Raw genomic sequence first — 25,167 nt, forward strand, 5'->3', positions numbered from 1 at the left:
GGAGCGCCGTGCAGCCGCAAGGAGAGGCCGCCCCCTCCCCCGCCAGGCGGCTTTACGCCGTTTGCGTAGCGTGCCCCAAGATGGCGTCGCGGTCGTCGTCGGCGGCGGTGGCCGGAGCGCCGGCAGCGGCGGCGGAGCGGCTGGAAGCGAAGGGAGGGATGAGGCGGGCGAAAGGCGGCAGCGCGTAGCGGGCGGCTCCCGGCCTGCGGGACACAGAGACCGACAGAGAAAGAGACTCGCGGGGAGGCGGGTCCCCCTCCGTCCCCCCCGTCCTTCCCCGCCCGCCCCTCGCGGGAGCCCCGGCGGCTCCTTCCCCGCCCGCCCCCGCCGCCTCTCCAGGCCTCGCCGTCCCTCGGGCCGCCCCTTGGGAACGGAGGATGATGAAGCTCAAGTCCAACCAGACGCGCACCTACGACGGGGACGGCTACAAGAAACGGGCGGCCTGTCTGTGCTTCCGCAGCGAGAGCGAGGAGGAGGTGAGGGCCGGGCCGGGCTGCGGGCGGCTGCTGCCCTGCGTTGCCCGTCCCGTGCGCAGCGCTGTGCGGGTGCGTTCGTTCAACGCTGGGGAAGTTGGGGCTCTCCTTCCCTTCCCCCCCCCCCCTTTTTTTTTTTTGCCTTTTTTTTCTTTTTTCTTTTTTTCTTTCTTTCTTTTTTTTTTTTCTCCTTTATCTCTTTGCTGAGGGATGGTGGAGCGGCTCGCTGAGCAGCGCCGGGCTTTGGCAGTGGTTTGGAGCAAACCAGGCTGGCAGAACTTCAATCCAGAGCATCACATGAGATGGGAGAGGAAACCTGACCTTGGGTTTATAAAAAGAAACGGGGATAAAAGGGGACTGATGGAGTGCCAGGAGCTGCTGTCCAGAGAGGCTGGGGAGGAAGTGGGAATTAAAGGTAAATTGGGTGCTCTGAGAATGGCAGTGCTGCCAAGGGCTCGGATTGTAGCTGATGTTGGAAAGAGGAACTTTGCTCAGATGTGGATTTTGTCGCTGTTTTCTCTTTTAATGTGCCTTTTAGTATGCACAAACGAGGCTGCAGGTCTTCCTTGCTTATTAGGGAGTCAGGCGCACCTCACTTCATTGACTGGCTCCTGAGTGGCTGTTCTGAAGGCTTTGTTCTCCTGATTATCATATTTGTAGCTACAGGAAATCGGAAGGGAATGCAGACAGTTTGCTGGAGGAAAGTCAATTAGCATACTGTGCAGTTATTATTTAACGTGGTGGTGGAGGCTTAGCAAAGCCTTTGTAGTTGCACTGTCACGGTGAAGAGTGTCAGCATCTCAAGCGTGAATGATCTGAAATAAATGTAACAGAAACTTGTTGCAGCTGAGCCTTCCCACCGACTTTCAGGAAATTTATGATCCTCTGAGATAACTATGAAGAAGACTGTAATCACATTGTGTAATGATGCTGGGGCTTATCAGCTTGTGTGGTTGAAGGCATCTGAATTTCCTGATGCAACTTCACCCAGCTGGGGAGGCAGTTCTCCTTAAGGACCAGTTGTTAGGCCACGTTAGGCACGGAGAACTGTGTATATTGGGGCAATGTGGGTTCTCACGTGAGTGCCGTTTGCTCCTTTTAGTTTTGTCCCTCTTAGCATATGGCCTCGTGAGTGCTCACACTGGAGAAATCAGGTGTGCTGCACTGGTCTGTGACATGAAGGCACACCAATTGCTTTGTTAATGATGCAGTGTGGGATGTAGATTGATTTCCTCAAGCGTGCGCACGTCGCTGCTTCGTTGTGAGCCACAGAAAGGGCAAATTAATGAACTATGGTTTTGTTTTATTTTGAATTGGTCTCCCGAGGACCTCACGCAGTCTTTCAAGCAGTGGATTTATTGATGATATCTGTGTGTTTAATGGAGATCTGGAACTGCGTCGTGCCTTCCCATCTATGGCGTTTCTACCGTGCGGAGTCGTTCAACAGATTCGTTTAGGAAAGTTGTTATCAAATATTGATTGATTACTTTTATTGAAGTGGGAATTAAGATCTCTTTAAAGGGTCTCTCTGGGCAGGGAGAAAAAGAACGGAGCCAAAGTATGTTGGTAAAGATCTATTTAAAGTTTACTGTTGAAAAATGAAGGCCAAAGGCAAGCTTTGATAAAGGAGCATGCTGTACCAAAGCATTGTTTGTTTCTGCTTCTGGTTACGGCTTCTTTTAAGGCCTTAAGAAACAGTAGCTGCTCTCTATCCCAGCTCTCCTCCACTTCCCACTATGAGTTTAAAGAACTGCTTTGGAGTTCCTGATTAGTTCACCATTCCAACAGTCAGTGAGCAAGAAGCAGGAGAAATTCTGCTTTCCCTTACTGAGCAGACCAGCCTGATTTTTTGGGTTTACCAGTCTGTTACCCAGCAGTAAATGGGGATTGTAGAACAGAGCATCTTTGGCTGGGCGTTGCACTCGCGCATGGAGGCTTAGCATAGCCATTCTTCTTGCTTCTTTAGTTGAAGTGATTTATTTTTTCCTTACGCTGCTTGAGGTTGCACATTTTCTCTGTATTGTGTTTGGAATCTACCACTTCTGGACATGAGAGAAGCCAAGGAATGCCTTTGGAAGCACGAAGAGATGCCTTTGTCACACAGCTCTTTAAAAAGCTGCAAAGGGAGAATTGGTTTAAGCACGAATCTCAAACGGAGTGAAAATACGTTTCTTAATTGGACTGCGTGGAAAGTCTGTTTCTGTGTTGTTTCACAAGCAGTAAAGCACTGCAGAGGGCAGGAGGGAGATCAAGAGAACCAATGGCATTAATTCTGAGAGTGTGAACAGACTTCAAAGGACCTTTCAGCCACCCAGCGCTGGCACTCTGCTGTTCTCATCTTTTCACATGGAGTAAAATCCCTGGATATTTTGCTGGTTCAGTGTAAGCAGAGAAGGAGAGAACCGAGATTAAGAGAGCCCGAGTCTCGTGTTACCTCCAAAATCGCTCCTTATTGCCACTGTTGGTGTGTCTCAGTACTGCTGTTGTGTTATTCTTAAATAGCACAAGCTTTTTGTGTGCGTGTAGCCAGCTGTTTGAATGAGAAAAGGTTCCAGAACATGTCAGCAACCTCTCAGCATCGCAGAGCAGATGGAAGCCTGCTTAATGGCAGCATCCCTGTTAGATTTTAACAGAAATAAGAAGCAACTGTTTGGCTTTAAGTCCCGCTGTGGTGTAGCTACAGGTTTAAGCATGCCTGCATTGTATCTGGTGAAAGGACAAGCAGCTCATTAACAACTGGTATTCTTTAAAGCCGTTTGGAGGAAATGCTTCAGGAAGAATAGCACCCGGATCGGCGTGGTCTTTTTTAATTGCGAATGGAGGTGAGAAAACAGCACTTTCACACGGAGGCTGGTAGGAGCTCTGGCTCTGTCGTTCTGTGTGTGCCAAGCCAGCACTGTCACCAAAAGCCACCTTCTGGAGCCCCACGAGGCCTCAGTTGGGGAAAACAGTTTGAATGCAAACTGACCGCTCTCTTCTTGCCTCTCCTGGGTCACTTTGGAATGAAACTGGGGTGTCGTACAGCAGTTTCCACATGTGAACTGTAGACTCTTGATGATCACACAGTGTTCCTACGCCGTCCTTTGTGCGTTTGCTTCAATGTAAAAATATTATTAGCTGGAACCACTTGGAGCACTTTGCTGCCTGGAAGTAAAGGGAGCTCGGCATCATATGATCGTAGTGCTGTGTGTGGAATAGAGTCTGAGTCCTTGTTCCAGTGGCTCGGGTTAACTCTTGACATTCCCTTCAGCTACAGAAAAGGTTTGTGGTTGAAACCAAATAACGTTCTCCCTGCCTGCTGCTGACGCATCACCACATCCCCAGTGGGAGACAGGCCAGTTCCAAAGTGGCCTGTTTGTGCTTCTGCCCTCTCTGCCGTGCTTGTAACCAGTTTTCTCCAAAAGCAGGGGGTATTCTTACACCAAACCAAGCTTTTATCTAAGAAGTGCCTTTTTGTAATGGAAGCCTGTGTAAGCAGTTCCATGGTCTCTTGTACTTTCCCAAACTACAGCAGGATGAAAATGGTTGCATTTTCACTTATTTCGCTGGAAGCTCCATAAACTGTTGGGTAACTGGAAAAACTGCTTCAGTTTTTATTCCCCTGCAACTCGAGGAAAGGGCTGCACCAACTCAGAGGCACACAGGGAAGAGTCCTTCCAACCCCTGTGCTTGCACCCGAGAGCAGTGATGGCTGTGACTTCTCTTTGTAACAGCTCTGCATATGCTCTTTTATCTCAGTGTTTAATGTCAGATCAGAGTTTTTACCTGCATTTCTTGCCTTTCTCCCCTTGCTCTCCATGTGCTGTCACTGCCGAGGGCATTGCCAGGCTGTGGTCTCCTGCAGATGGAGCAGAAGCCGCTCTCTTCTTCCCCTTCTCAGGGTTTTATCATTGTGGGTTGGTTTTTTGTTTTGTTAACTACAGTAAATCACCTTTGTGATTTGTCCAGGTTCTCCTGGAGAAACTGAGGCAGATCAAAGTTAGGGAACTCACAGTTCTGTGTAACAAATAGTGAACTTCAGCATTCAAAGGCCGTCTGTGATATCCAGTAATTGTGACTCAGGCGCTCAGTTTCCTGAAGCAGCAGTCTGTTCTTCAGCTGGGAGCCTGGCTGCAGGGACCAGCCCAGGCTGTTTCAAATGTTGTGAGTACCATAGTTTGTGTCCCTGTAGCTGTGCAGTGGATAATGCACGCCACCCCCTTGTCCTCAGAAATTTCAGGTTAACATGTAAAATTCAGAGGGATGCAGCTACCTACTGGGGAGGTTTTTACTTTCTTTTAAGATGCTTCAGGTGGTTCAAATGTTGTTTTCATCCTTACTGACTGGGATGGCTACTTCATCTTGTGTAACAAGGTTTACTAATAGGTAGAAGGAAATACTGGTATATGAAAAGCTTCTCAAGAGTTTTCGTGGCCCTAAGATACTCACATGCTTTATTTTATGAATAGAACTTGTTAAATGAAACAGTTAAGTGTGTGCAAATGCAGCTGCTGACATGCAGAGCCACTCAGGGCATGATTTAGGGGCATGATTTAGCAGAGGGTTGTTAGGGTGGTATGCTTAGATCATGGTTAGACTCGATGATCTTTAAGGTCTTTTCCAACCTGAGCGATTCTGTGATTCAGCCTGTGTGAAAAAGACCAAACTCTTCATTTCCCTTTGCTACAAAGGCAGTTCCAAAGCCAGCAGAAGGAGTCTTTGGAGAGTTGTACAAGCACCGTGTGGTCAGCACGTGGGCTTTGCCAGGCCAACCAAGGCTGTCAGGTGTAGGCTCTTTGGGAGTGCCTTGTTATCAGTGCTTTTGCTTCTGAGGCCGTGGCTCGGCCCCTCCAGCTGCCTTCTGCCTTGCAGATAATTCTTGTGGTTATCCAAAACGCAGTCCTGCTCGTGGCTGCATCCTGTGGGAGCGAGCAGCCACTGTAAAGTTACCAGAAATGTGTAGTACCAGTGATGGTATGGTGGTGTATGGAAGGAATGCGGTGCAGGATGGTTGATTATCACTATTCTAAGAAGCAGCCGAAAAACCAACAGGATTTTCTTTACTTCTTTTGCCTACACTTCTCACACTGTAGGTGTGATCAAAGTGCTTGAAATCGCATGAACTTTTCCAGCTCAGCTCTTTTCCCCTTTCTCAAGACTTGTGCTTTGCTTTTGTCATGTCCTGTAGGGTGAACAATTTCCCCTTCCATAGAATGGCCTGGGTTGAAAAGAACCACAATAATCATCCAGTTTCAACCCCCTGCTGTGTGCAGGGTCACCAACCAGCAGCCCAGGCTGCCCGGAGCCACATCCAGCCTGGATTCCAGCTTCCCACCATCCATTTGCTGCCTCTGTTTTCCAGGCCTGGCATCGTAAGTTAAATCAAAGTATGCCACAGAGCAAAACGTGGGTGTTTGAGCCCCGAAACATTGCTCAACTGAGAAAACTGTATGCTGTTGAGGAAAAGCAGAACTCCTGTGATGGTCAGGAGCAGTCTGTTTGGTGGCTTGCTGTTAAGGTTGTGCATTGCAGTGTGCAGGGCTGGCTGTGACCTGCTCACCACAGGCTGTGCTCTTGCTGCCATGTGTTGTGTTAGCTCTGTAACGTGCCCTGAATAGCAAGAGGTCACAAGGAGCTGTGCTGCGAGCCCCGTGCTCCTTGGCATGCTTCTTTGGGCCGTTCAGTGTTGGCAATTTGGCACAGCGTGTGGTTTGTGGTGTGGTGTAATGGAGGCTGTGTTGAATGGAAGAGTTTCTGCAAGGCTTTGCTGTGGGGAGCGGTGCCTCATGGCTCCTCAGGAGCAGTTTGTCACCCCCTGTGTCCACAGTGCTTCGAGGTGCTTTGATGCAGTGGGATGGATCCCCGTTTTATCCCTTATAAAAGCACTGAGTAAAAATATATTGGGGTTGTGAGAGCATTTGTTAACTTTGGGTAAAGCATAAAAGGTCTTTATAATCCTACGGTGTCCTGGCTGGTGATAGGGCAACCCAGAGCCTCCAAATCCTGAATACAGACACTCCCATTAAATTAAAACTTTCAAACAAAGGCAGATTGTACAGGAGGAAGACACTGAAGCCGGCCCTCTTCTCCACCCATCTCCCTGAAAGTGCTGTGAGACGTGCTGGTTCCTTGCAGTCTGTGTTCTAGTAGACGATGCTGAAGTGTGAAACAAGTTTTAAATATCGAGGGGAGGGCAGGTTTTCGCTTCAGACACTCTGCAAACTCTTGGTTTTGTGACTTTATATTGGTAGAAAACATGAAATAAATACGAAGGCTGTCTCAGCTGCCGTAAGCTGGTTTCTGGCAGCAGGATGGGGTTGGGATTGGGAGCACCTGTTTGCCATCTTTGCTGCCCCTTTCCTGCCTGGTTGCCTGTATGTGTGCTGGAAGGCTGGCAGGTAGGCAGCTCTGATAACATCGCAGGTTAGCTTCTAATCGTGCTGCAGCCCTTTTGGTCTTTGCTGTGATGCTTCCATGGAGCCTCTTTCTAGGAATCACGGTGGTTACAATGCAGCTACTGTTGTTTTATTTATGGGTGGCTGCTGTTTAAATCGAGCATTGCAAGAGAGAACCTGAGCCTCAATCTGCTCCGTTAACTCAGGTGCAGCTCGGCTGTGTGTGCCTGCAGCTTTTGCCTTGTGGAGCGCCGTTATTTTGGGGGGGAAGCGATGTGATCTGTGTGTAATGAAGCCATTGTAAGGTCAGCAGTGAGTGTGGGGCCCCCAGGCTTATCCTGGTGGCAGCCTCCTTCCCCTTTTCCCATGCAGCTCCCAGCCCTGTGCTGGGCAGCCTTGGATCTCAGTGCCCTTCCTGCTGCCCCGCTGCTGCTGAGCTTTCTGTTTGTTTGTCTGCATGCTGCTTTGAAGCTTGCTTACCATCAGTGCTGTGCTGTGTGGGCGCCCCTGCTGTAGACTTTAAACTTTTGCTTATTTTTCCAACCTTTCTCTTATTTCGTTGATTGTGGATGAGAGCTGCTTCTGAGCTGCCTTGTGCGTTGCCAGGGCGGCTTGTGTTGCTCACTTCCCTGCTTTGAAATGACATAATTGTCATCTAAATCCTGGAAAACAGAACTTGGTGATGCGACACGATACCTGAAAATGCTTTTCCCAGAAGGCTGTGAGGCATGGCTCCAAAGGCTGCCCTGGGGTCCCTGGTGGGATGTGAGCCTCAGGAGCCCTCTTAAAACAATTACACAGCAGGAATGAAACAGAACTGTAAGCCTGCCTTTGTGTTTTGGCCTGAATGAAATCAAAACCAAACAGACAAAAGCAAATGACAAAACCTAAAAGTCTAGGTTGTATCCTAACAGAGGTGCCTGTGGTAATTATCAAAGTCTTTCATTAACAGTGGATCCAGGATATCTTGTGCTGGGCCAGGGGCACGAGTGACTGAGCAGCACATCATTCTTCCATTTGTGCTGCCTTAGCTCTAGAGATCTGGTGCTTTCCTCTCTGTTCTTAAGCAGATTTCAGAAATAAGCATTTTCTGCTTATGAATGTTTTCATTAAGGTCTCTTAGTGGTATAGAAATACACAGATGACTTTATGCAACAGATCCACAAGCAGTAACGTAGCTGTTAGGGGCACAGCCACCAGGTAGACCTCAAAGAACAGCACACACCATATTTCTGTGGAATTGTGCTGCAGTAGGCTCAGTCTAAATGAGCAGTTGTGTAACATTTCTGTTGTAAAATAAAGGTGTCGTTCCCGTTCTGTGTCCGTAGCTTTTCAGTGCGAGTTGGAAATTGATTGTGACCTTGTTGTGGCAGAAATACCGTTCCATCTCTGTGTTGAGGGAGCTCAGCCCTGCTCAGCTGCTATCTCCCCATCTCCAGGTATGCTGCTCCCCCAGCCAGCTGTAGGGGCAAGGTTTTTGCTGAGGAATGCGGTTGTTATCTTGGAGCCAGCATTCAGGCTGCTCCTCCTGAACACTCGCTGCTGTGTTGGGCAGATGGCGTTTTTATTGGCTTGGGGGCAGTTGGTGAGATAGATGGACCGTGGCCCCTTGTGCAAATGGGGGGTTGGGGTTGGAGGGACCTTTTCACCGGGCGCCTCTGAATGCACTGCGTGCCTTGAGGTGCAGCTTTCAGATGGGTGAGGTTTAGAACAGGACGAGGTCTCACCCTCCTTGTGAACCTGGGCCCTTTGTGTGGGGAGAGCTCATTGGTAGCAATATCCTGTTGAAAGCTGTTCAAAAAGAGCGACCTTGGAGGGCACGCTTCCTGCGCTCTCTGGATGGGATTTCCTTTTTATTAAACAGGAAATAGTCTGATTACATAAAAGTGTGAGAATGATAGGTCTTTCCTTCCCAGCACAGGTTGTTCGTGCTAATTCTATTTAGAAAATGCTCAACTGCCAGACCAGCTGAAGTTAATTTACTTTGACTAAAACTGTTGTTTACACCTAAGAAGTTCCTACTGGTGCTGGTAAAGCATTGCCTCGATCCAAACGATCCAGCAGAATTAAGGCAGCCCGTTCAGCTGCATTCATTCCTGGTGTATTCTAACCTTTCCAGTTCAATAGACAGACCGTGTAGGGCTCAGGGGTTTGAAGTCCAGTTCAATAGACAGACCGTGTAGGGCTCAGGGGTTTGAAGGGAACTGCTCAATAAACGCTGCTGCTTCCCTGTATTGCAGGATTGAGACGTGGGCTCAGAGTGAAGCAGGAAAAGGAGGCTCTGGGGCATCATCTTTGGTAGGACCCACAGCAGGTTGCTGATCAGGGGCATTCTGACACTTGAGAACACAGAGTTGAGTTCCAAACTTAGGAAAGGTTAGGCCAGCAGTTGCCAAAAGGTTCGTTGTGACCCCTCTTCAGTTTCTGCTTTAAGCTTTGCTGCTCCTGGTTGGAGAGCTGCTGTTTGGAGCCTGCAAACGATCCACGTTCACACCTGGTGTGTTCCAGTCCATGGGCTGCCCTCATCGCTGGGCAACTGCCTGGATGGCCCCAAAAAGGAAAAAAATCTCTTTGCAGGGTGGTTGGCTGGCAGGTGAGAGCTTCCAAAATAGAAAAGTACTGCAAAACCCCAACTCCTGAGCTTGTTTTTGTCTCAGAAGTGTAATTTGGAGGTCTGTAGGTAGGTTGGTTCCTGAAAATCAGTGCAAATCTTCTCAGGATTTTCATTTCTCACACTTGTAGGTCAACATTTACACAGTAAAGCCTTGGATTTTAGCGTCTTGCTCAGTTTGACTACAGGATATCTGGTTGAAACAGTTATGACTGGCCTGTAACCTAATTGGACTGGTATGCTGGAAACTTTCTGGAGCAAGTTGCTTTGGCTCTGAGCTTTGTGCCAGTGAAATGATGAAGTATAGCATGATGACTCTAATGAACGAGCTTTGTTTAGAGAGCTGAAAAACAGTATTAGTTTTGTTTCTAGTTTCCATCCCTGCTCATGGATGTATCACAAATAGGTTTCATAAGCCCAGCGTCTCAGTTTTCTTTGGGGAATTTTCATCCAACTGAGGTTGTTAGTGAGCTGCTTGTCTCCAAAAGACAGCAAGAAGTCTAACAATGAGGCTGAACCCAGCTGTGCAGAGCAGAATTACTTTGGAATAAAACATTTCGAGGAAAAACTCCCACAAAAAGTCTGTCCATCTGTACAGCCTTCTTGTGGGGCTTTTAGGTGGTTAATTACAAGCTTATATTTTGCTGGCACATCCCTTTGGGCAACCTCATCCAAACCCGAGGTAACCGAGTGCTGGCCCCAGAGCTGAGCTCCCTGGTGATTGCTGCAGGAGAGGCAAACAGGGAATTGCAAATCTTTGTTGAAACAATTTCACATCAGTTTTTTTGGTGGCCGGTTACCTGACCTGTGCACACCATCACCATGACTGCAGAAGCAATCAGGGCTGAAGGTCCTGGTGGAGTTGAGCTGCACAGGGTGGAGGAGCTGAGCAGCTTCTCTGCCGTTTTGTGTTGTTGCATGACAGATATCCCAAGCTGCCAAGGCTGTAGTGACAGCGAGGACAGCATTGGACTCTTACAGTGTAAACATTGTGATGCTGTATCACATAGCAAATTGTTGTTTCGGTATGCAGAGGCTTAATTTGTTCTTCAGTGCTCAAGAGGAGCAAGGAGGTGATGGTTGAAATAATTTGGAGGGCCTTGGTGTTGTTGATCACGCAGTCAGCACTGCTGCTTGCACTGGGCTAATGAGACCATGCTGGAAAAAGCAAAGTGTTTTCAGGAGCTCACATTGCATTGGTCGTGTTTGGAGGTGCGTGAGGTGCAAAGACAAATGCCTTCTTTCAGCTGGGCTCTAAGCAGCAGCACCGCTGTGTGTTCATGCATGTGCTGTGCTCCCTTCTCCTCAGGTGCTGCTGGTTAGCAGTAGTCGTCATCCGGATCGATGGATCGTCCCTGGGGGCGGCATGGAGCCCGAGGAGGAGCCCAACGTGGCTGCTGTGCGAGAAGTCTGCGAAGAGGTGAGTGCTTACAGAGCAGGAGCTCGGGGGGCTTTTGTAGCTCCAGCTTCTTTTCCTGCAGGTGAAGGGAAATCCGTGGGCAGTGCGGTACCTGCGTTGTGTGTATGGGAGAACCAGGGCCCGAAATGAAGGAATGTGATGGACTTGATGGCCCTCCGAGATCCGTTCCAACTCTAAGGATTCTGTGATAATTAAGGCTTCCATTTGGAATGAACTTTTTCGCAGCCTTACCTGAAAATAGTTAAATTTAAGCTATGATCACTTCAATGCAATGATACCCTCCTTTTTTCTTTCTTTGTTGTACACTTTCCTAAGAGAACTTTAAAAAACAGCAGTGCTTTTGTGGAGATGCCTAATAATGGAGTGGAAGTGCACCAGACCCTACCTCAGAGATAGGAGTTTCAATAAGTTTTGGCTTGCTACACGTTTTGAGCTTTATATGAATACCAGAATTTGGTGGCAAGAGTTATGAGAACAGAGCTGTGACGTGTTCATGATTTTAAGTTGGAGCTGTTTCACAAAGGGAGGCAAACAGCAGCACACAAAATGACCTGCGTGGAGAAGGCATGCTTTTCTATTGAAGCTGGAGGAGCTATTTTTCATATTTAATTAAAGGAATTTAAAGTCAGCAAATGGTAATTGACTACATCGCATGTAGAATTTGTCTTTAGGACTCACTTCTGAATATTACTGAATAGCAGAGATGCTTGGCTTCAGAAACGATTAAATGATTATATATGGATGACCAAGTAGGTCCATAGTTACATAAGGCAGGATTAAAATGCTTTCAAGAGGTTTATGAATCTTTGTGCTACAGGACAGAAACGAAGAGCTAATTGGTGGCCCTTGGGAGGAAGCTTCTCCACTGGTTGCTCTGTTTAATTGTCTTGTATATTAAGGGTTTTTTTTCCCCTAAGTATTTGGAAATGCCTGTCACTGTTGTGTATTTCTCTTTGGACATTTTATAATCTATCAGTTTATCAGAAGGATATGAAGGATTATGCAGTGAACTTTTTTTTTAGGTCTCTCTAGTGCTGGGGATTGCTGCTTGCGAATTTGGTTTCCAGCCTGTAGTACAGCTCTTGCTTTTTTAGGAACTCGTTAATCTTTCAAATACAAGCCAAAGTGAGTTTAACCAGAACAACGGGAATATTTTTAGCTACAGAGTCCTGCTTTACAACCTAATCATTATTAATTATGAAGTTATTTGATACAGAAGTCAAAGGTTCATTCAGGAGATGCATGGCTTCGCCTTTCAAACCCCTAAAATAAATCTGTATCGACCCTCCCTCTTTCAGGCAGCAAAGCTTGGAAGAGTTGCTCTCTTTCCATGACATCTCAGTGGTTGAAAGGAAGCCTTGGCATGGACTCAATCTGCAGAGAAGGAACTGGTTTGGGCTGGCTGAGATAATCCCCTCTCACTCAGCTGGTGTTCCCTCGCTCACGTGGACTGGTGCCGAATGAGGGTGTAATTCAAACTGTGGCAGCCTGGCAGGGTTGAGTCATTCCCAGCAAACCACCTATGTGCTCAAATGCTGCTCAACAAACACTGAGCACAGCGAGCTCAGAAAGCTGCAGGGTGCCTAGCAGAGGTGCTGACCTCTGCCACAGCCTGTCCTGTTGGTGCCGTGCAGCGGGAGGCTGCTGGGGTGAAGGCTCTCCTGCAGGCCCGCCGTGCGGATAGAATTACCTGAGCACTCCTGCAGTGTGTGGTCAGACCAGCTGAAAAACACAGGGCAGCTCGTAGGCTTATAAGGCCTTCCTCAAACCTGTTTGTGTTCCTGCGCTCTGCTCGCAGTATGTACACCAAATTAGAATGTATATCAGCTGCCTTGGGCTGGGTGAGCTGTTTACTGTAAAATGTTGCTGGGGAATGTGCCTGTGAGAGGGAAGTGTTTGCTACGCTCGTGCTGTAAAGGACTTGTGCAGCCTCCACTGCTCATCTGGCAGGGGCAGTGTTTTAGGAGGCTGCTTGCTGGGCAACTGGTGTGCGTGCTAGCAGTGCTAGCTGGAACTTGCTGGTGAGAATTAGGCTGCTAATCCTTGTTCATCCTTTCATGTGAATTTCAGCTTTTTCTGTGTATGTGTGTGTGTTTGGGTGGGTTGCAGCTGAGGCTGCTTTGTGTGCAGGTTTGCTGCCTTTGCTCCTCTCCTGGGACAGGTCACGGAGAGGCCAGCAGGTCGGCTGAGCAGCTCCCACTGCCTGCATCAGGAGAGAGAAAACCCAGTGTTCCTGTGCTGTGTGCACACAGCAGTGGTTATCCTGCAGGAAGGTGGCTTGTGTGCTGAGCAGTGATGGAGGGAATTTGCAGACTTGCATTTGCTGATGTTGGTATGCCTTTTCCTTTTTAATAAGAGCCAGTTGGAAGAGCTGGAAGGACTCAGTCCCCTTCAGTTGTGGTCTCTGTAGATGACAATGGACTGGTTTTTCTCAACTCAGTCATTTTTTTTTGCATGGTATGCATTTTCTTTTTAAAACATGCTTCCCTAAATGAAGAATTGTAACTTGTGCATTCTGTGTTTTAATTCCATCATCGATGTGTTTGAGCAATCAGACTTCTCCCCCTTTCCAGTTTTCAGCATTTCAGAACGGCTCTTAGGAAAACGAGGCGTTGATCGAGTGAGATCTGCCATCCCTTTGTCCCCGTTTGAGTTCAAGTCCTTGTCCTAGTTTACATAAGGACTCTCCATATTAATCTGTCCCAGCAGATGTATTAAAGCAGACAGGTACCAACACTTGTCACGCTTACCGCTGTCTGTATGCAATGCGAAGTGACGGAGCTCTGCAGGCAGAGTGCAGCAGATGAGCGCTCCAGCTCTGAGGGAGAGCCATCCTTCAGGGCCAGCCCCTCACTGATCATGGAGTGATCACAGCATGGCCTGGGTTGCAAAGGAGCACAGCGCTCATCCAGTTCCAACCCCTGCTGTGTGCAGGTCGCCAGCCAGCAGCCCAGGCTGCCCAGAGCCACATCCAGCCTGGCCTTGAATGCCTGCAGGGATGGGGCATCCACAGCCTCCTTGGGCAACCTGTGCCAGTGCCTCACCACCCTCTGGGTGAAAAACTTCCTCCTGATATCCAGCCTAAACCCCCCTGTCGCAGTTTAAAACCATTCCCCCTTATCCTATCACCATCCACCCTTCTGGCACACTGCAGCCAGTCGCCCACACAGCTGTGTGCTCCAGGTGTGTTCTCAGGTTCCCCTTTAGAAAAATTACATGGCCTTCTAAAGTACTGATCATCACCAGCATAGCGTGTTCTTGGCTTCTTCGTTCTTGGATTTAGTTTCTCTCTGCTGTTGCATTCTCTCCTCAAAATGAATGTCATGTTGGGAATAAGGGCTTTTCATGGGTGTGAGCAACTGGTGAAGAACATGTTTTAGAAATAGCTGCCTTAAATTAAACTTATTATGGAGTGACTTTGAAGAAAGCCTCCACATTCATCTGTTAAACCCAAAGGCATTTAATTCTGCACTTATAGCATCTTTCACATCCTGACCTTTAAATACTGAGTAAATGTCAAGTTGTATAAAATTACACAAGTGTTGGTCGTGCTTTCTTCATGGGGTGCAAAAGAAAGATAAGCTGTGCTTTATCTGTGATCAAACAGACAATGGATGCTGGTATCAGAAATCGTCCATCTCACAGCGCTTTGATCTGATTGCTGGACAGTAGTTTCCCTCCCAAGGATGGCTTATGAGCAGTCTTTTCAGTTTCATGTGTTCTGTATGTGATTTAGGATACAAATAACAATGTCTTTCAGTGCCAGCATAGGAAGCCCTGTGTTTTATCTGAAATATCATGGCAGGGGTTATGAATGAATGAGCTGTGATAGCTGTGAGCTCTTCGTAGATTTAGTAATGCTCTGTGCAAATACCAGATCAGCTTCACTGCCATCTATCACCTTACGTACTCAAAACTCATATAAAAATGAGTGTAATGCGTGGAAATTCTTTACTCTGGTATTTTATAACCATATGCAGAGGTGTGCATCAGTTGTAATGCAGGAAAGAATTAGTTAAATAAATATAACCCTCTCTGAGACGCAGTGAAGGCAGCAAGAAAATTTGCCTAGCTGCTGTATAATTGGTGTCTTCAGAACTTGTCTAAGCTAGCAGCCCTTATGGGTGTGATTTACTGCCTTCAGTACTGCAAGCATTTAGAGATCTGGGTGTTTTACCACAGTCCTCTTGCCCAGCAGTAACCTATAGTAGATGCAGGCTTTGAGCCTAATAGAGCAAAGTAAAATAGCTGAAATTCCAACCCACATTTTCCTTAGCTCAGATGGAAGGAAATAAAAGCTGTCCCTAGGAACAGATGGTGTTGCTGCAGGCTGCTTTTTGCATTTGACCCGAACTTATTTTCAGCTTTGAAACCTGAACCTGCTGTTCTTGGATGTCTTCGATAGTTTTTCTTCATTCAAACAAGTTGTTCCATGAGCAGCAGAGTTGGTAAAACTTCATTTCCTCCCCATTTTGGTTGCTTGTCCTGCGTGCCCAGCCCATCCCTGCCATGTGCTGGTTTGGGGCAGCTGTGCGTAGGGATATGCTCCTGCTGAGGCTGCCTTCCAGCTAGGACCACCTTAGGCATTGCAAACTGGTTTGGGTCTGCTGGATGCATGGGGCAGAGAATGAGGAGCCTGAATGCCAGCCTGCTGGCCGCCCTTGCCTGGGGAGCACTGCTGCTCAGTGGAGTTGTGCTCTCACCCCTGCAGATGGAGCACAGTGCTGGGGCTTTTCTGTCTACAGATGATGGGTTTGGTAGCGCCCTCCTTGTGCAGGTGTGTGCTCTGGGGGTTGCAGCACTGCTAATGCCTGTGGGGGGGGGAACACATGCCCAAATAACTCGTGGTGCTGCTGCCAGACACCCTGCTGCAGCCCGCGGTTCTCAATCCAGTTACTACCAAGGAGAAAATTCCAGAGTCATCTGGTGCAAATTAAGGCTTAGATCCAGCGCCAGTCCTGGGTGAGCCTGTGGCTGGGCTCTGGCTTTCCAAGAAATTGCTCATCGACGTGCAGCAGGGATCAGGGGGGAAGTGCAGAGGGGTTGCTCCCCATAGAAGCCCTAAGAGGAGCCCGGAAGTTCTGTTATGACTGAGCCTTCTTTGCTGGGGGTAGCAGCTAAGGTATTTTACTGTGGTGTCAATGTTTACAGCACCTGTAAAGTTGGGTGAGAGTCATTGGACTGAAAGATTTCACGGTCGATGTCCTTTGCAATCTTCAAGGCTTTACCATTTCTCACTTTGGTTATGGCCAGCCTAATGTTTGATTGAATCACAGCACTCCTATCACCATTTGCATGCGATAAACTCACAGACAAAGGAAGCCTCGGCGCTTCTTTCAGTTGCCTGACAATAATTCAGTGTGGTTTTCCTACAGCACCTTTGCTTGGAGTCACGGTTTTGTGCCATTTGGATGAGTAAGTCCAGGCTGAGTAGAGAAGGATGTCGGTTTGTAGACTGTTGCTTTGGATACCTCTTTGCTTCGCCAGAACAAAAGGAAGGGCCCCGTGCCTGCCTGTGCTAGTGCAAGCATGCTGTCAGAGCCGGGCACAGGCTGCTTGGCAGTGCAGAGCTCTTGCTTGGTTTCCAGTCTGTGTGGCTGATCGGAGATGTATTTGTTCTCAGTCAGGTTGGAGAGCAGACAAGAACAACCCTGGCTCTCCATTCAGTGCCTCTGCAGGTAGGGAAGGAGAGCAGTCATTCAGTAATCTCCTCCAGGAGCAGGTGGAGAAAATTGGCTTAAAACCTTGATTTACCTTTCCCATTTGATTGCACTTCATCTTTGGACGTATTTATGTTGTGAACGTGGAAGCCTTCTGTCCTTCGCCTCATTCCTGCTGGCTGAATGATAGGGCTGCTTATCTAAATAAAACAAAGCCACCATTTGAGATTGCCAAAGGAGTTTCCTCCTTGGAATGAGGTCCTTTTGAAGTGTTTGCTGTCTGGTTCACTCCTGAGAGCCATTAGTAGCAGCTCTTCAGATGAGGCAGCACTGCTCATCTGCAAAGGTCAGCCTGAGTTCTCTGTGCTTGCCATGCTGAGTGCATGCATGCGAATGGTGACCTTCGTGGAATTGCTCTTTGACTCCAGAAATAGCTTTGTGGTTCATAGCCAGTGACCCACCTATGGGCCAGCCAGAATGTCAGAAGTACTGATGGGACAATAAATTTCATATCCAAACCAGTGTAGGAGGTTGAATTGAAACGCTGCTTCCTATTAGTCGAGCTCAGAGAGTGTGTGATGGAAAGAATGTGGGTTTCAGGGGTAGCTTGGGGTGGTGGGAGCTATAAAGCCCTTGGTTCCTTTGGGGCAGCTGTGGGAGCAGCAGTGGTGTTTGCTCTGACTGTTTTGGTTCAGTATGAGCTGGGAACTGAAGCACTTGGCTCCTAATTAACGAGAGGTCCTCCTTTCCAAAAGCATGTGACTCCAGCAACAGAGTAGTAGCTGAACAAACACAGAACGGTATCCCAGCTGCTCAGGACAGAGAGTTTGTGTAACTATTAAGCATTTAAATATGTAACTCCTCTCCTGAATACCTTTCCCTATAGAAACCCTGAGCCTGGCTAACTCGGGCTGCTGGGTTGGTGCTGCAGGAGCAGAGGCACTGCTTTCCTGCACTGCTCACCATGTGCTCCAGCTGCCAGGGTTGGCAGCTCAGTTTGCCTTCCAAACGTGGCTGGGTTGTGGGCCATGTTCTGCGTGTTGTTTCACCCCAATTGAGTCACGGAGCAAAATCCCACCTCATCTGTAGCACTTGAATTCCAATCATTCACAGTAAAAAGGAGCATCTGTTACGGGAGGAGGAGGGCTCTGGGGGCAGGAGAGTGGGGTGGCATTTTGCATTCGCTTGGAGGATGTGTCTGAGCCCCAGCAGCGTGTGGACGTACGAACAGCAAGCAGGTGGAGGTGGAAGCTCGGTGTGGAAGGCGCAGCTGCTGCTTAGATCTCTCCTCTTTGTCCCAGCCTTTGATTCAGAAATCCTCCTTCGATTTGCGCCTGTGCTTTGTGCTGTATCACAAACACTCCTGCTCCTGTTGTGGAGGCCATGAGGTCACGTTACAACTCGGGTGGTGTTTGCTGTTTGCTGTAGCTTGCTTCAAACGGATGGAGGACATCCCTGAAATGCCTCGGAGATGTCAGGTTGCTTTGGTGCTGTGAGGATGTCTGACTCGTGCTTTGAAGTTATTTTCTTAAGCTGTAATTCTAAAAAGGTAAAACTGCTGAGCCCCAAGGCGATTTTTAGCCGTGCTCAGGCTGCAACAACCTTTAGAGAAGGTTCTGGTCGGAATTCAGGGTGTATTGATGTGCAATTAGTAAAGAATCATTTTTCGGTTTTTCTTCAGATTGAATTAAGAAACAGAAAATATTTGAGTACAGAAAAAGAAGGGAAGAAATGCTGGGAATGCATGCATGGTTGGAGCTCACAAAACATTTGTATAATTTGTGACCATTAGCTGAATTACAGCACTTGCTTCTTGTTCTAAAGGAGCTGCTCCTGCACAATGAATGGGGAAATGTGTACTGACCTGTTGTTAAAGACTTTCTTTTTTTCCTTTCACCTTTTCTAGGCTGGAGTGAAAGGGACGTTAGGAAGATTGGTGGGAATTTTTGAGGTAAGTTTCAGACACAGTTTGGGGCTGGAAAGTTTGGTTGAGTAAAATCCTCTTGAAGCAATAGTCACTTCCCAGTTTGTTGGGAAGTAAGGTGGGTGACTTGTTTGAAGAAAGGCTCAAAGTTCCTCATTTAATTTATATATATATATGTGTGTGTATATGCTGATCTTTTTGGTGGCATTGCTCACCAGTGATTTCTGCTTCTTTTGGAGTTAGCAGTGACAAGCCAGCACAAACTGAATCTCCTCAGTGCCTTCATCCCTTCCTCGGTGCCCCCAAAACACCAACCAGTCCTGAGCAGCACTGTAACCATTTCCCAAAGTGATGTGGAGAGGTGTGAGTGCCCCCAGCAGGAGGGCAGAAACACAGGGGCACTGAGATGTGTGGGCAGGGGGTACCACAGAGAAACTGTTTCACACTTTAGGAACTAGAATATTTTTCTTGTCTGCTGCCCCTGCAGGTACTTCAGACCTTTCATTTAAGATGCAGTATTGTTAAGTGAGGAAAGCAGCCCATCATGCACTGTAGCATCCCAGCTGCAGCACGCTACTTGTGGCTGCTTTTCCTCCTCTGCTCACTTTGTCATTGCTCTGTTCACTTTGCCTTCCAGAATCGGGACAGGAAACACAGGACATATGTTTACGTACTGATTGTCACAGAAGTGTTGGAAGACTGGGAGGACTCTGTCAATATTGGTAAGTTTGGTTGCTTGGGGGAAAAAAAAAAGAATGGTGATCAAACAGTTGGCTCTGTGGCCTGGGAGAACTCACTTCAGCCATGCAGCTGCCTGTACAGCAGTGCTGTGTTTAATTCCTGCACCAGGCTCAGAGCATGAAGAGCTTTCCTTCCTAAAATTAGAAGGAAATGTATGTGGGCAGTGTGGATTAATCATTCTCTATTTTCTTTTGAAATCTTTGCATTTAAATCAGGTTCATAAATGAAAATGAGTTGTTCCTCACAGTGTTTGCCAATAGCACTGTGGCACCTGTGAGCTGATCTCCTTAGGCTGTGTCCTTTCTGCCTTTACTGGAAGAGCAGGGAACAAGCACTGAGTTCACTTGCCAGTTCACCAAAACTGGCTGGTGGTTGAAGTGCTGTGGATCGTCCTAAAATGATTTCTGACTTGAACAGCAAATGCATCCTGGTGTCTTCTGCACTGCTGCTGTGTTACAGGCTGCAGCTGTTCTTGCAGCATGTGCACATGGCTGAAAGCTAATTCTTTCTTAAACAGAGAAAGGTAACATCATTTTGCTGCACCTACTGATCTTTCTTTTCTGCCTGCAGGAAGGAAAAGGGAATGGTTTAAGATAGAAGATGCCATCAAAGTTCTGCAGTATCACAAACCGGTGCAGGCCTCGTATTTTGAAACCTTGAGGCAAGGCTGCTTGGCAAACAACGGCACTCCAGTCATGACCACGACGTACTCTGAGGGCTCTGTGTCTGACATCAGATGACTGAGGACGTCCCTGTGAGAGAGATTTTGAAAAACAGACTGAAACATGGATTCCCCCCCTCCCCTCCCCTTTTTCACATGCCTCCTCTATCAAACAAGGCATGGGCAGCAGCCTGTGGCAGAGCAAGTGTTAAGAGTGCTGCAATTTAGTGCAAGGTGGGATTTTTTTTTGTTGTTGTTGGCTTTTTTTTTTTCGTTGTTGTTGTTGTTTTTTGCTTTTTTTGGATATGTATTTTGTAAGATACATTTTGTGCATGAAGTGCCCCTTTCCCGTTACACCGCTTCCATTGCCTGGCGAGCGAGGCTGCCCGTTTTGCCTCTGCCTTGTGTTCTGAAGTGTCCCATTTCTGTCATCCCAGCCATAGCCACTTTTTTTTTTTAATTAAAAGACTTCAAATGTGAGATCAGCTCTTTAAGTCTTAGTCTGTACTGTAAGGTGCTGTTTGGACCTGCGTGGCGGTCACTTTCAGCACATGTATATAAACAACATTTTTTTTTGTTAGATGGAGAATCTAACATTTTAATTTTTTTTTTAATCCTGGTCTGCTTTGAAAAGAAGGGTTCATAATTAATCTGTTTGCCTTTTGTTCTGTTTTTTTTTCTCTAACAATACACGTTCTGTGACAGTGCTAGTGGCTGGGCCAGTTTACTCCCCATTCAGCAACTCCCCATTTGGTGCAGTGACTCTTGAAGTTGAGGGCAGAGTTTTGATCACCTGCAGACATCCCTGCTGCTCAGTCGCTTCTCCTGCAGCTTCTGCCGCCGTTTCTGCTTTTCACATCAAAATGAAACAAAAAAAAAAAGAGTTGGTCTTTTAGGGCTTGGCCAAAAATAAATAGCCTCAGAAACGCTACGGTAGGAAACAAACGTCTGTGGTGGGGATTCAGAGGGGGCTCAAAGTCTGACAAACTGGAGTGTCAATCACCAATGCTGTTCTGCTGATCCTGCTGCATTCCGCTGATGTCTCTTCTTGTCCACATGCCTTATACCGTGCTGAACTGGATATCCTAACTTGTGCTGAAGCATCGGATTGTACTTAGTGAGTGTTGCTGCGCCGACCCTTGGCTGGATGACCACGAATATCCCTGAGAAGAAGCCCAGGGGGAAAAATTCAGGTGTTCAATCTCTTGTCCTGTGGTTCCGCAGCACTTGCAGTTGCACCATGGAGCACATTCAGAATGTTTAAGCTGTCCTCCATGAAAGGTACAGCTGACTCCTGAGCTGAGTTGCTGGTTGGAGGAGCGCACCGTTGGTAGGACGGCTTCCCTGATGCGTTGGCACGCTTCACTTTTTTTTTTGTTGTTGTTCTGTTTTTATTGATGTAAGTTTCATGCTGTCTTGATTTGCCAACAGTGTTGTCTAGTTGGGAAATAAAATGGGAAGGGTTGGGGCTGGGGGTGGGTTGGGACAGGTACAACTTTTGGGAGGGGCATTAATTAATCCCTGGCTTGGGACAAGAAGCAGTTGCTGAATTCAGTAACTTCTCTTTTGTCAGAACATAGCCAAGATGTGAAATTAAATCTGCAGTACTCTTTTTTTTTTCCTCTTTATTTAACAAAAAAATATTCTAATAAATACTCACTGTTCAGAGTTTTCTCTCTTCCCAAGAAGCACTTAACATATGAAAATCTGATGGAAATATCCATGGAGCTTGGGACAAGGGGGAATGGTATCCTTGCTGCTTTGGCAAGAAGCTGTTCATTTTCAGATCCTATTCTGTTCCTGTACTTGTTCCCCCTGCTTTCATCGATGTGGGGTAGCCAGGCCAAGAGCAGTGCCAGCGATTGCTGACATGAAAAACCACGCATAAGAAAAAGCTGAGAGGCATTATTCAAGGAGTAGCCTGGAATGGAGCCTGAATTACACCAGTTCAGTTCACTTCAACTTAGAGACGAATGTACAATGCTGTCCTGCTCTCTGTCTGAACCAAACTCTCACAAGGGCTCCAGTCTTGCCTTGGGGAGTGTACAAGGATTGCAGCAGTCTGCTGTTACCGAGCCCTGAGTGGCACCAAACAGCCACCTACTGCCTTCAGCTGAGCTCTTGTACTGTACGGATCAGTGTGTGGAGAATGCTTTGCAACAAAACAGCTGGTACTCCTGAAAGAGTAATTGCAGTTTTAATATCAACAGCATGCACACTTTTTGTTTATAAACTAAAAAATGTTTTTACAGGGCTGTTAAACTGACAATTTAGGGTAGAAAATTGTTAATGACTTGCTAATGGCTTATTTGTTTGGGTCAGAAAAATAAATTGTGCCAAGAAAGTGTTCTAATGTGGCATGAATTGATGCTGTTAACACAGTAACACGGAGTGGCTGATATTATGCCTTCTGAACTGCAATTAGCTCCTGGGGCAGAAAAAGCTTTTGTTCAACAGATGTGGTTTTGGGAACAGAGCTTAGTCTTGTTCCACCTGCAAGTTCCCATCTTCAGCATCTGAGATCTTCTGTAGTAACTGGTGGAGCTGCATTGCATGCCAGGGAGGCTCTGCCTGGGTTGTGCTAAATTGATTTGGGATCCACAGTCGCGCTGCCTTCCTCAGTTGTTCAGGAGCTGTTTGGAAAGCGGCTCCCTGGCTTTGGGGTGGAGATGGTGGAGGTGCCCAGGGCTGGTGTTGTGAGCACTGCTGAAAGCCCACCACGTGCAGCCTGCAGGTTGGGCTCAGGCTCCCAGCCTTGCTGGAACTGGTGCTATTTTGAGCCAGCGGAATTGTTTTGTGTCGTGTCTGGGCTGACCCCTTAAGCCTAGCACCATAAACCTGTCATTACAACGTGTCTCAGCTTCCTGTTCAAGAGTAATATTCTTTGCTTGGCTTTCTGCATAGCCGTGGATGTTTGGCTGGTGCAGCTGTAGGTGTTCTCTAACAAAAGCAGACGCCTCCTTCAGACAACCTGCAGGCTTGCAGCAAATTGATCGAGTCGCCCCAAAGCTGCAGGATTCACGTGCCTGGTTTGCTGAAAGCAGTGCTCAGGTAAATGCCAGCCCTGTTTGTGATGCAGCAGCTTCAGCTCGGAGTGGCTCCATCCATCATCACCTATGGCTGATGGGCTGCTGGAAGCGAAACTTCCAGTGTCCTCTGCGGCTTCTTCACCACAACATTCCTTTCTCCCTCGTTGCTTTCTGTGCTGTACAAATGCGTTGTGCACGTGGGGATGCTTTGCACGCTGAGAGGCAGGGAAGAGGGGAGAATGTGAGCAAAATGCCTGGCTCATGGGGTGCTTCAGTACTGGGGTGCTCTGTGCCCTGAGTGACGCCTCGGGGTTGTGGGGTCAGTGATGCAGTGGCAGTGAAGGGGAGGTGTGCTGTGTAGAACAGAGGGCTTCTCTATGGGACCAGTTCCCAACTTTGGCATTGAGTCGCTTCCTCCAGTCTTGTCAGAATTAAAGCCTGCTGTCAGTGACTTGCATCCTCCCATCTGGATTTACAGATGTGTTTGGGACCTTAATGGAGAAGGGAAGTGCAGTTGGCACTTAGAGGCACCTCTGCTTAGCGTGATTATCCCTTAAACCCCAAATACTAACACAGTGCTGGCTCATCTGACAGGGCAGCCTGGATTACTGCTGCTGCAGCAGCATGCAAGGCTAAGCTGATGCCCACCAATGGGTTTGCTGCTATTTGTTCTGTTCTATGGATTCCAATAGGAGAAAAAGGACACCTTCCAGCGCTGCTCGGTTCTTCCAGAAGGTGCTGGTCAGCCCCAGTGCTGCTCTGATGGCTTCACCTGAGGCTTAACACACCAGCATGTCCCCGTGTGGAGGAGTTCCAAACGTAATTAAACTCATTGGGGTTGAAACTGCCCCACTGTCGAGCTGTAGGAAACCTCTCTGATGGGGTTTTGGAATGGTGGGAGGGGGATTGCTGTGTTCAGATCTGTGGGAGTTTGGAAACGGTGGCAGATGTGCAGCGTGAGGCTCCTGGAGTTGTGGCTGTGAAATGATTTCTTGGTTTCAGATTTAGCTCTGTGGGGCCTTCCAAGGGCAAGCTTAAAAGGAAGGAGCTATTTCAATTGAAAACAACACGAGGGATGTTCTCTCTCCCATGGAGAACCCTCACCACGTGGGATGTGATAGATGTGCCCCATGGCTGAGGCTGCAGGTGTGTGAGAGAGGCTGAGGGCAATTGCCAAGACACCAGAGGGGGAGATGCTGCCTTGGAGGCGGCCAGGAAGGGGTTGAGTGAGGCTGGTTCTCCATTGAAGTCTGGCATTCAGTGCTGCTGGAGTACTTCTGGTTGCTGCACAAAGATGGACTGTTGGGTTTCACACAGTACTTCATTGGTGATGGAGAAGAGCTGGCAGGGAGGTTTGCACCTCCTTTATCTGTGGTCGTGTCCTTAGCAGAGCTGTTCTGTGCTGTCCTGTGGGCAGCTGGAGCTCAGCAACGCCGTGCTGCTTTCCTTGGCGTTGCAGCAGCTTCCAAACAGGGATGCTTGGCATTTGCCACCTGGCTGAGCGGTGCTCGGGGCTGCTCTCAACTTTGCAAGCTAAAATAACGTTGGTTGGGTCACCATTAGCAAAAAGGTGGATGAGGAGTTCTGATGGGCAGCTAGCTAACTTCGTTTAATGCATTTAAACAGAGCTGAAGCTGTAGGCTGGCATTACTGATAAACCCAGTTCACCAGTAGCTAATTAAAACCTGATAGAAGGAGGGATAGAACACGACTTTTATGGAGAGGTACTTCATTATGGGTCTCTTAAAGCTGCTGCTGGGATCAGCTGGGAGGGACAGCACCTGGCTTGTTGGAGCTTTGCTCTTTCCCTTCATCGTGCACCGTGAGTTTAAGATGCAGGAAGAACTTGGGAGCGTCCTTGGGTTCTCTTGGTGGAAGACCTGCAGGGATTTCACCCAGCTGTTCTGCTCTGAGGAAGGATCGGATGCACAGAGAAATGGAGCCTCTTCAGGGCCGTCCTCACATCAGATCTCTCCTCTTGCTTTGCCACAGAACGGTGGCACAGACAGGTGACTGCATATCTGAGCTGTTTCTCTTCCGTAGTGTGTGTGTCCTCTTTTGTAGTGTGTGGTTCCTTCTTACATCGCTTTGATTCCAGCTTGGCAGCAGAGGGGCATCCTGTAAGAGCAGAAGAGAAGTGCTGCGTGATGTGGGCATGGCGCTGTGCAGCCAGCACCCACTGCAGTGCTGCGTTCCCCTTGCTGCAGGGCAAAGCAGGAGGGAAGGAACCACAGCCATGAACATCAGCTTTGCTGGCAGGCAGGAGCGCGCTGT

The 25,167-nt window shown here is 47.9% G+C and overlaps 1 protein-coding gene and 1 long non-coding RNA gene across 2 annotated transcripts in view; one reads left to right on the forward strand and one right to left on the reverse strand.

Annotated features, from left to right (window-relative positions):
* NUDT3 (nudix hydrolase 3) lies at nucleotides 1-20,748 on the forward strand. Its single transcript, XM_048925730.1, has 5 exons — nucleotides 1-476; nucleotides 10,768-10,878; nucleotides 18,445-18,489; nucleotides 19,100-19,184; nucleotides 19,774-20,748. Exons 1-5 carry the CDS (start codon nucleotides 378-380, stop codon nucleotides 19,941-19,943), a joined length of 510 nt encoding a protein of 169 aa, XP_048781687.1. The 5' UTR covers nucleotides 1-377; the 3' UTR covers nucleotides 19,944-20,748.
* The window catches only part of LOC125684051 (uncharacterized), an 8,393-nt gene continuing 3,950 nt past the window's right edge, over nucleotides 20,725-25,167 (reverse strand). Inside the window, exon 2 of the long non-coding RNA XR_007373208.1 lies at nucleotides 20,725-25,011. This is a non-coding gene — a long non-coding RNA (uncharacterized LOC125684051). The remainder of the gene's footprint in view (nucleotides 25,012-25,167) is intronic.

This window comes from Lagopus muta, chromosome 24, assembly GCF_023343835.1.
Source record: "Lagopus muta isolate bLagMut1 chromosome 24, bLagMut1 primary, whole genome shotgun sequence".
Classification (NCBI taxonomy): domain Eukaryota; kingdom Metazoa; phylum Chordata; class Aves; order Galliformes; family Phasianidae; genus Lagopus; species Lagopus muta.

What these genes read in the sequence shown, in the direction of transcription:
- NUDT3 (XM_048925730.1), top strand. Translation starts at nt 378, where the DNA reads ATGATGAAGCTCAAGTCCAACCAGACGCGCACCTACGACGGGGACGGC. An exon ending in GCAGCGAGAGCGAGGAGGAG is followed by an intron (nt 477 to 10,767) that starts GTGAGGGCCGGG and finishes CCTTCTCCTCAG; the next exon opens with GTGCTGCTGGTTAGCAGTAG. An exon ending in GATTGGTGGGAATTTTTGAG is followed by an intron (nt 18,490 to 19,099) that starts GTAAGTTTCAGA and finishes TTTGCCTTCCAG; the next exon opens with AATCGGGACAGGAAACACAG.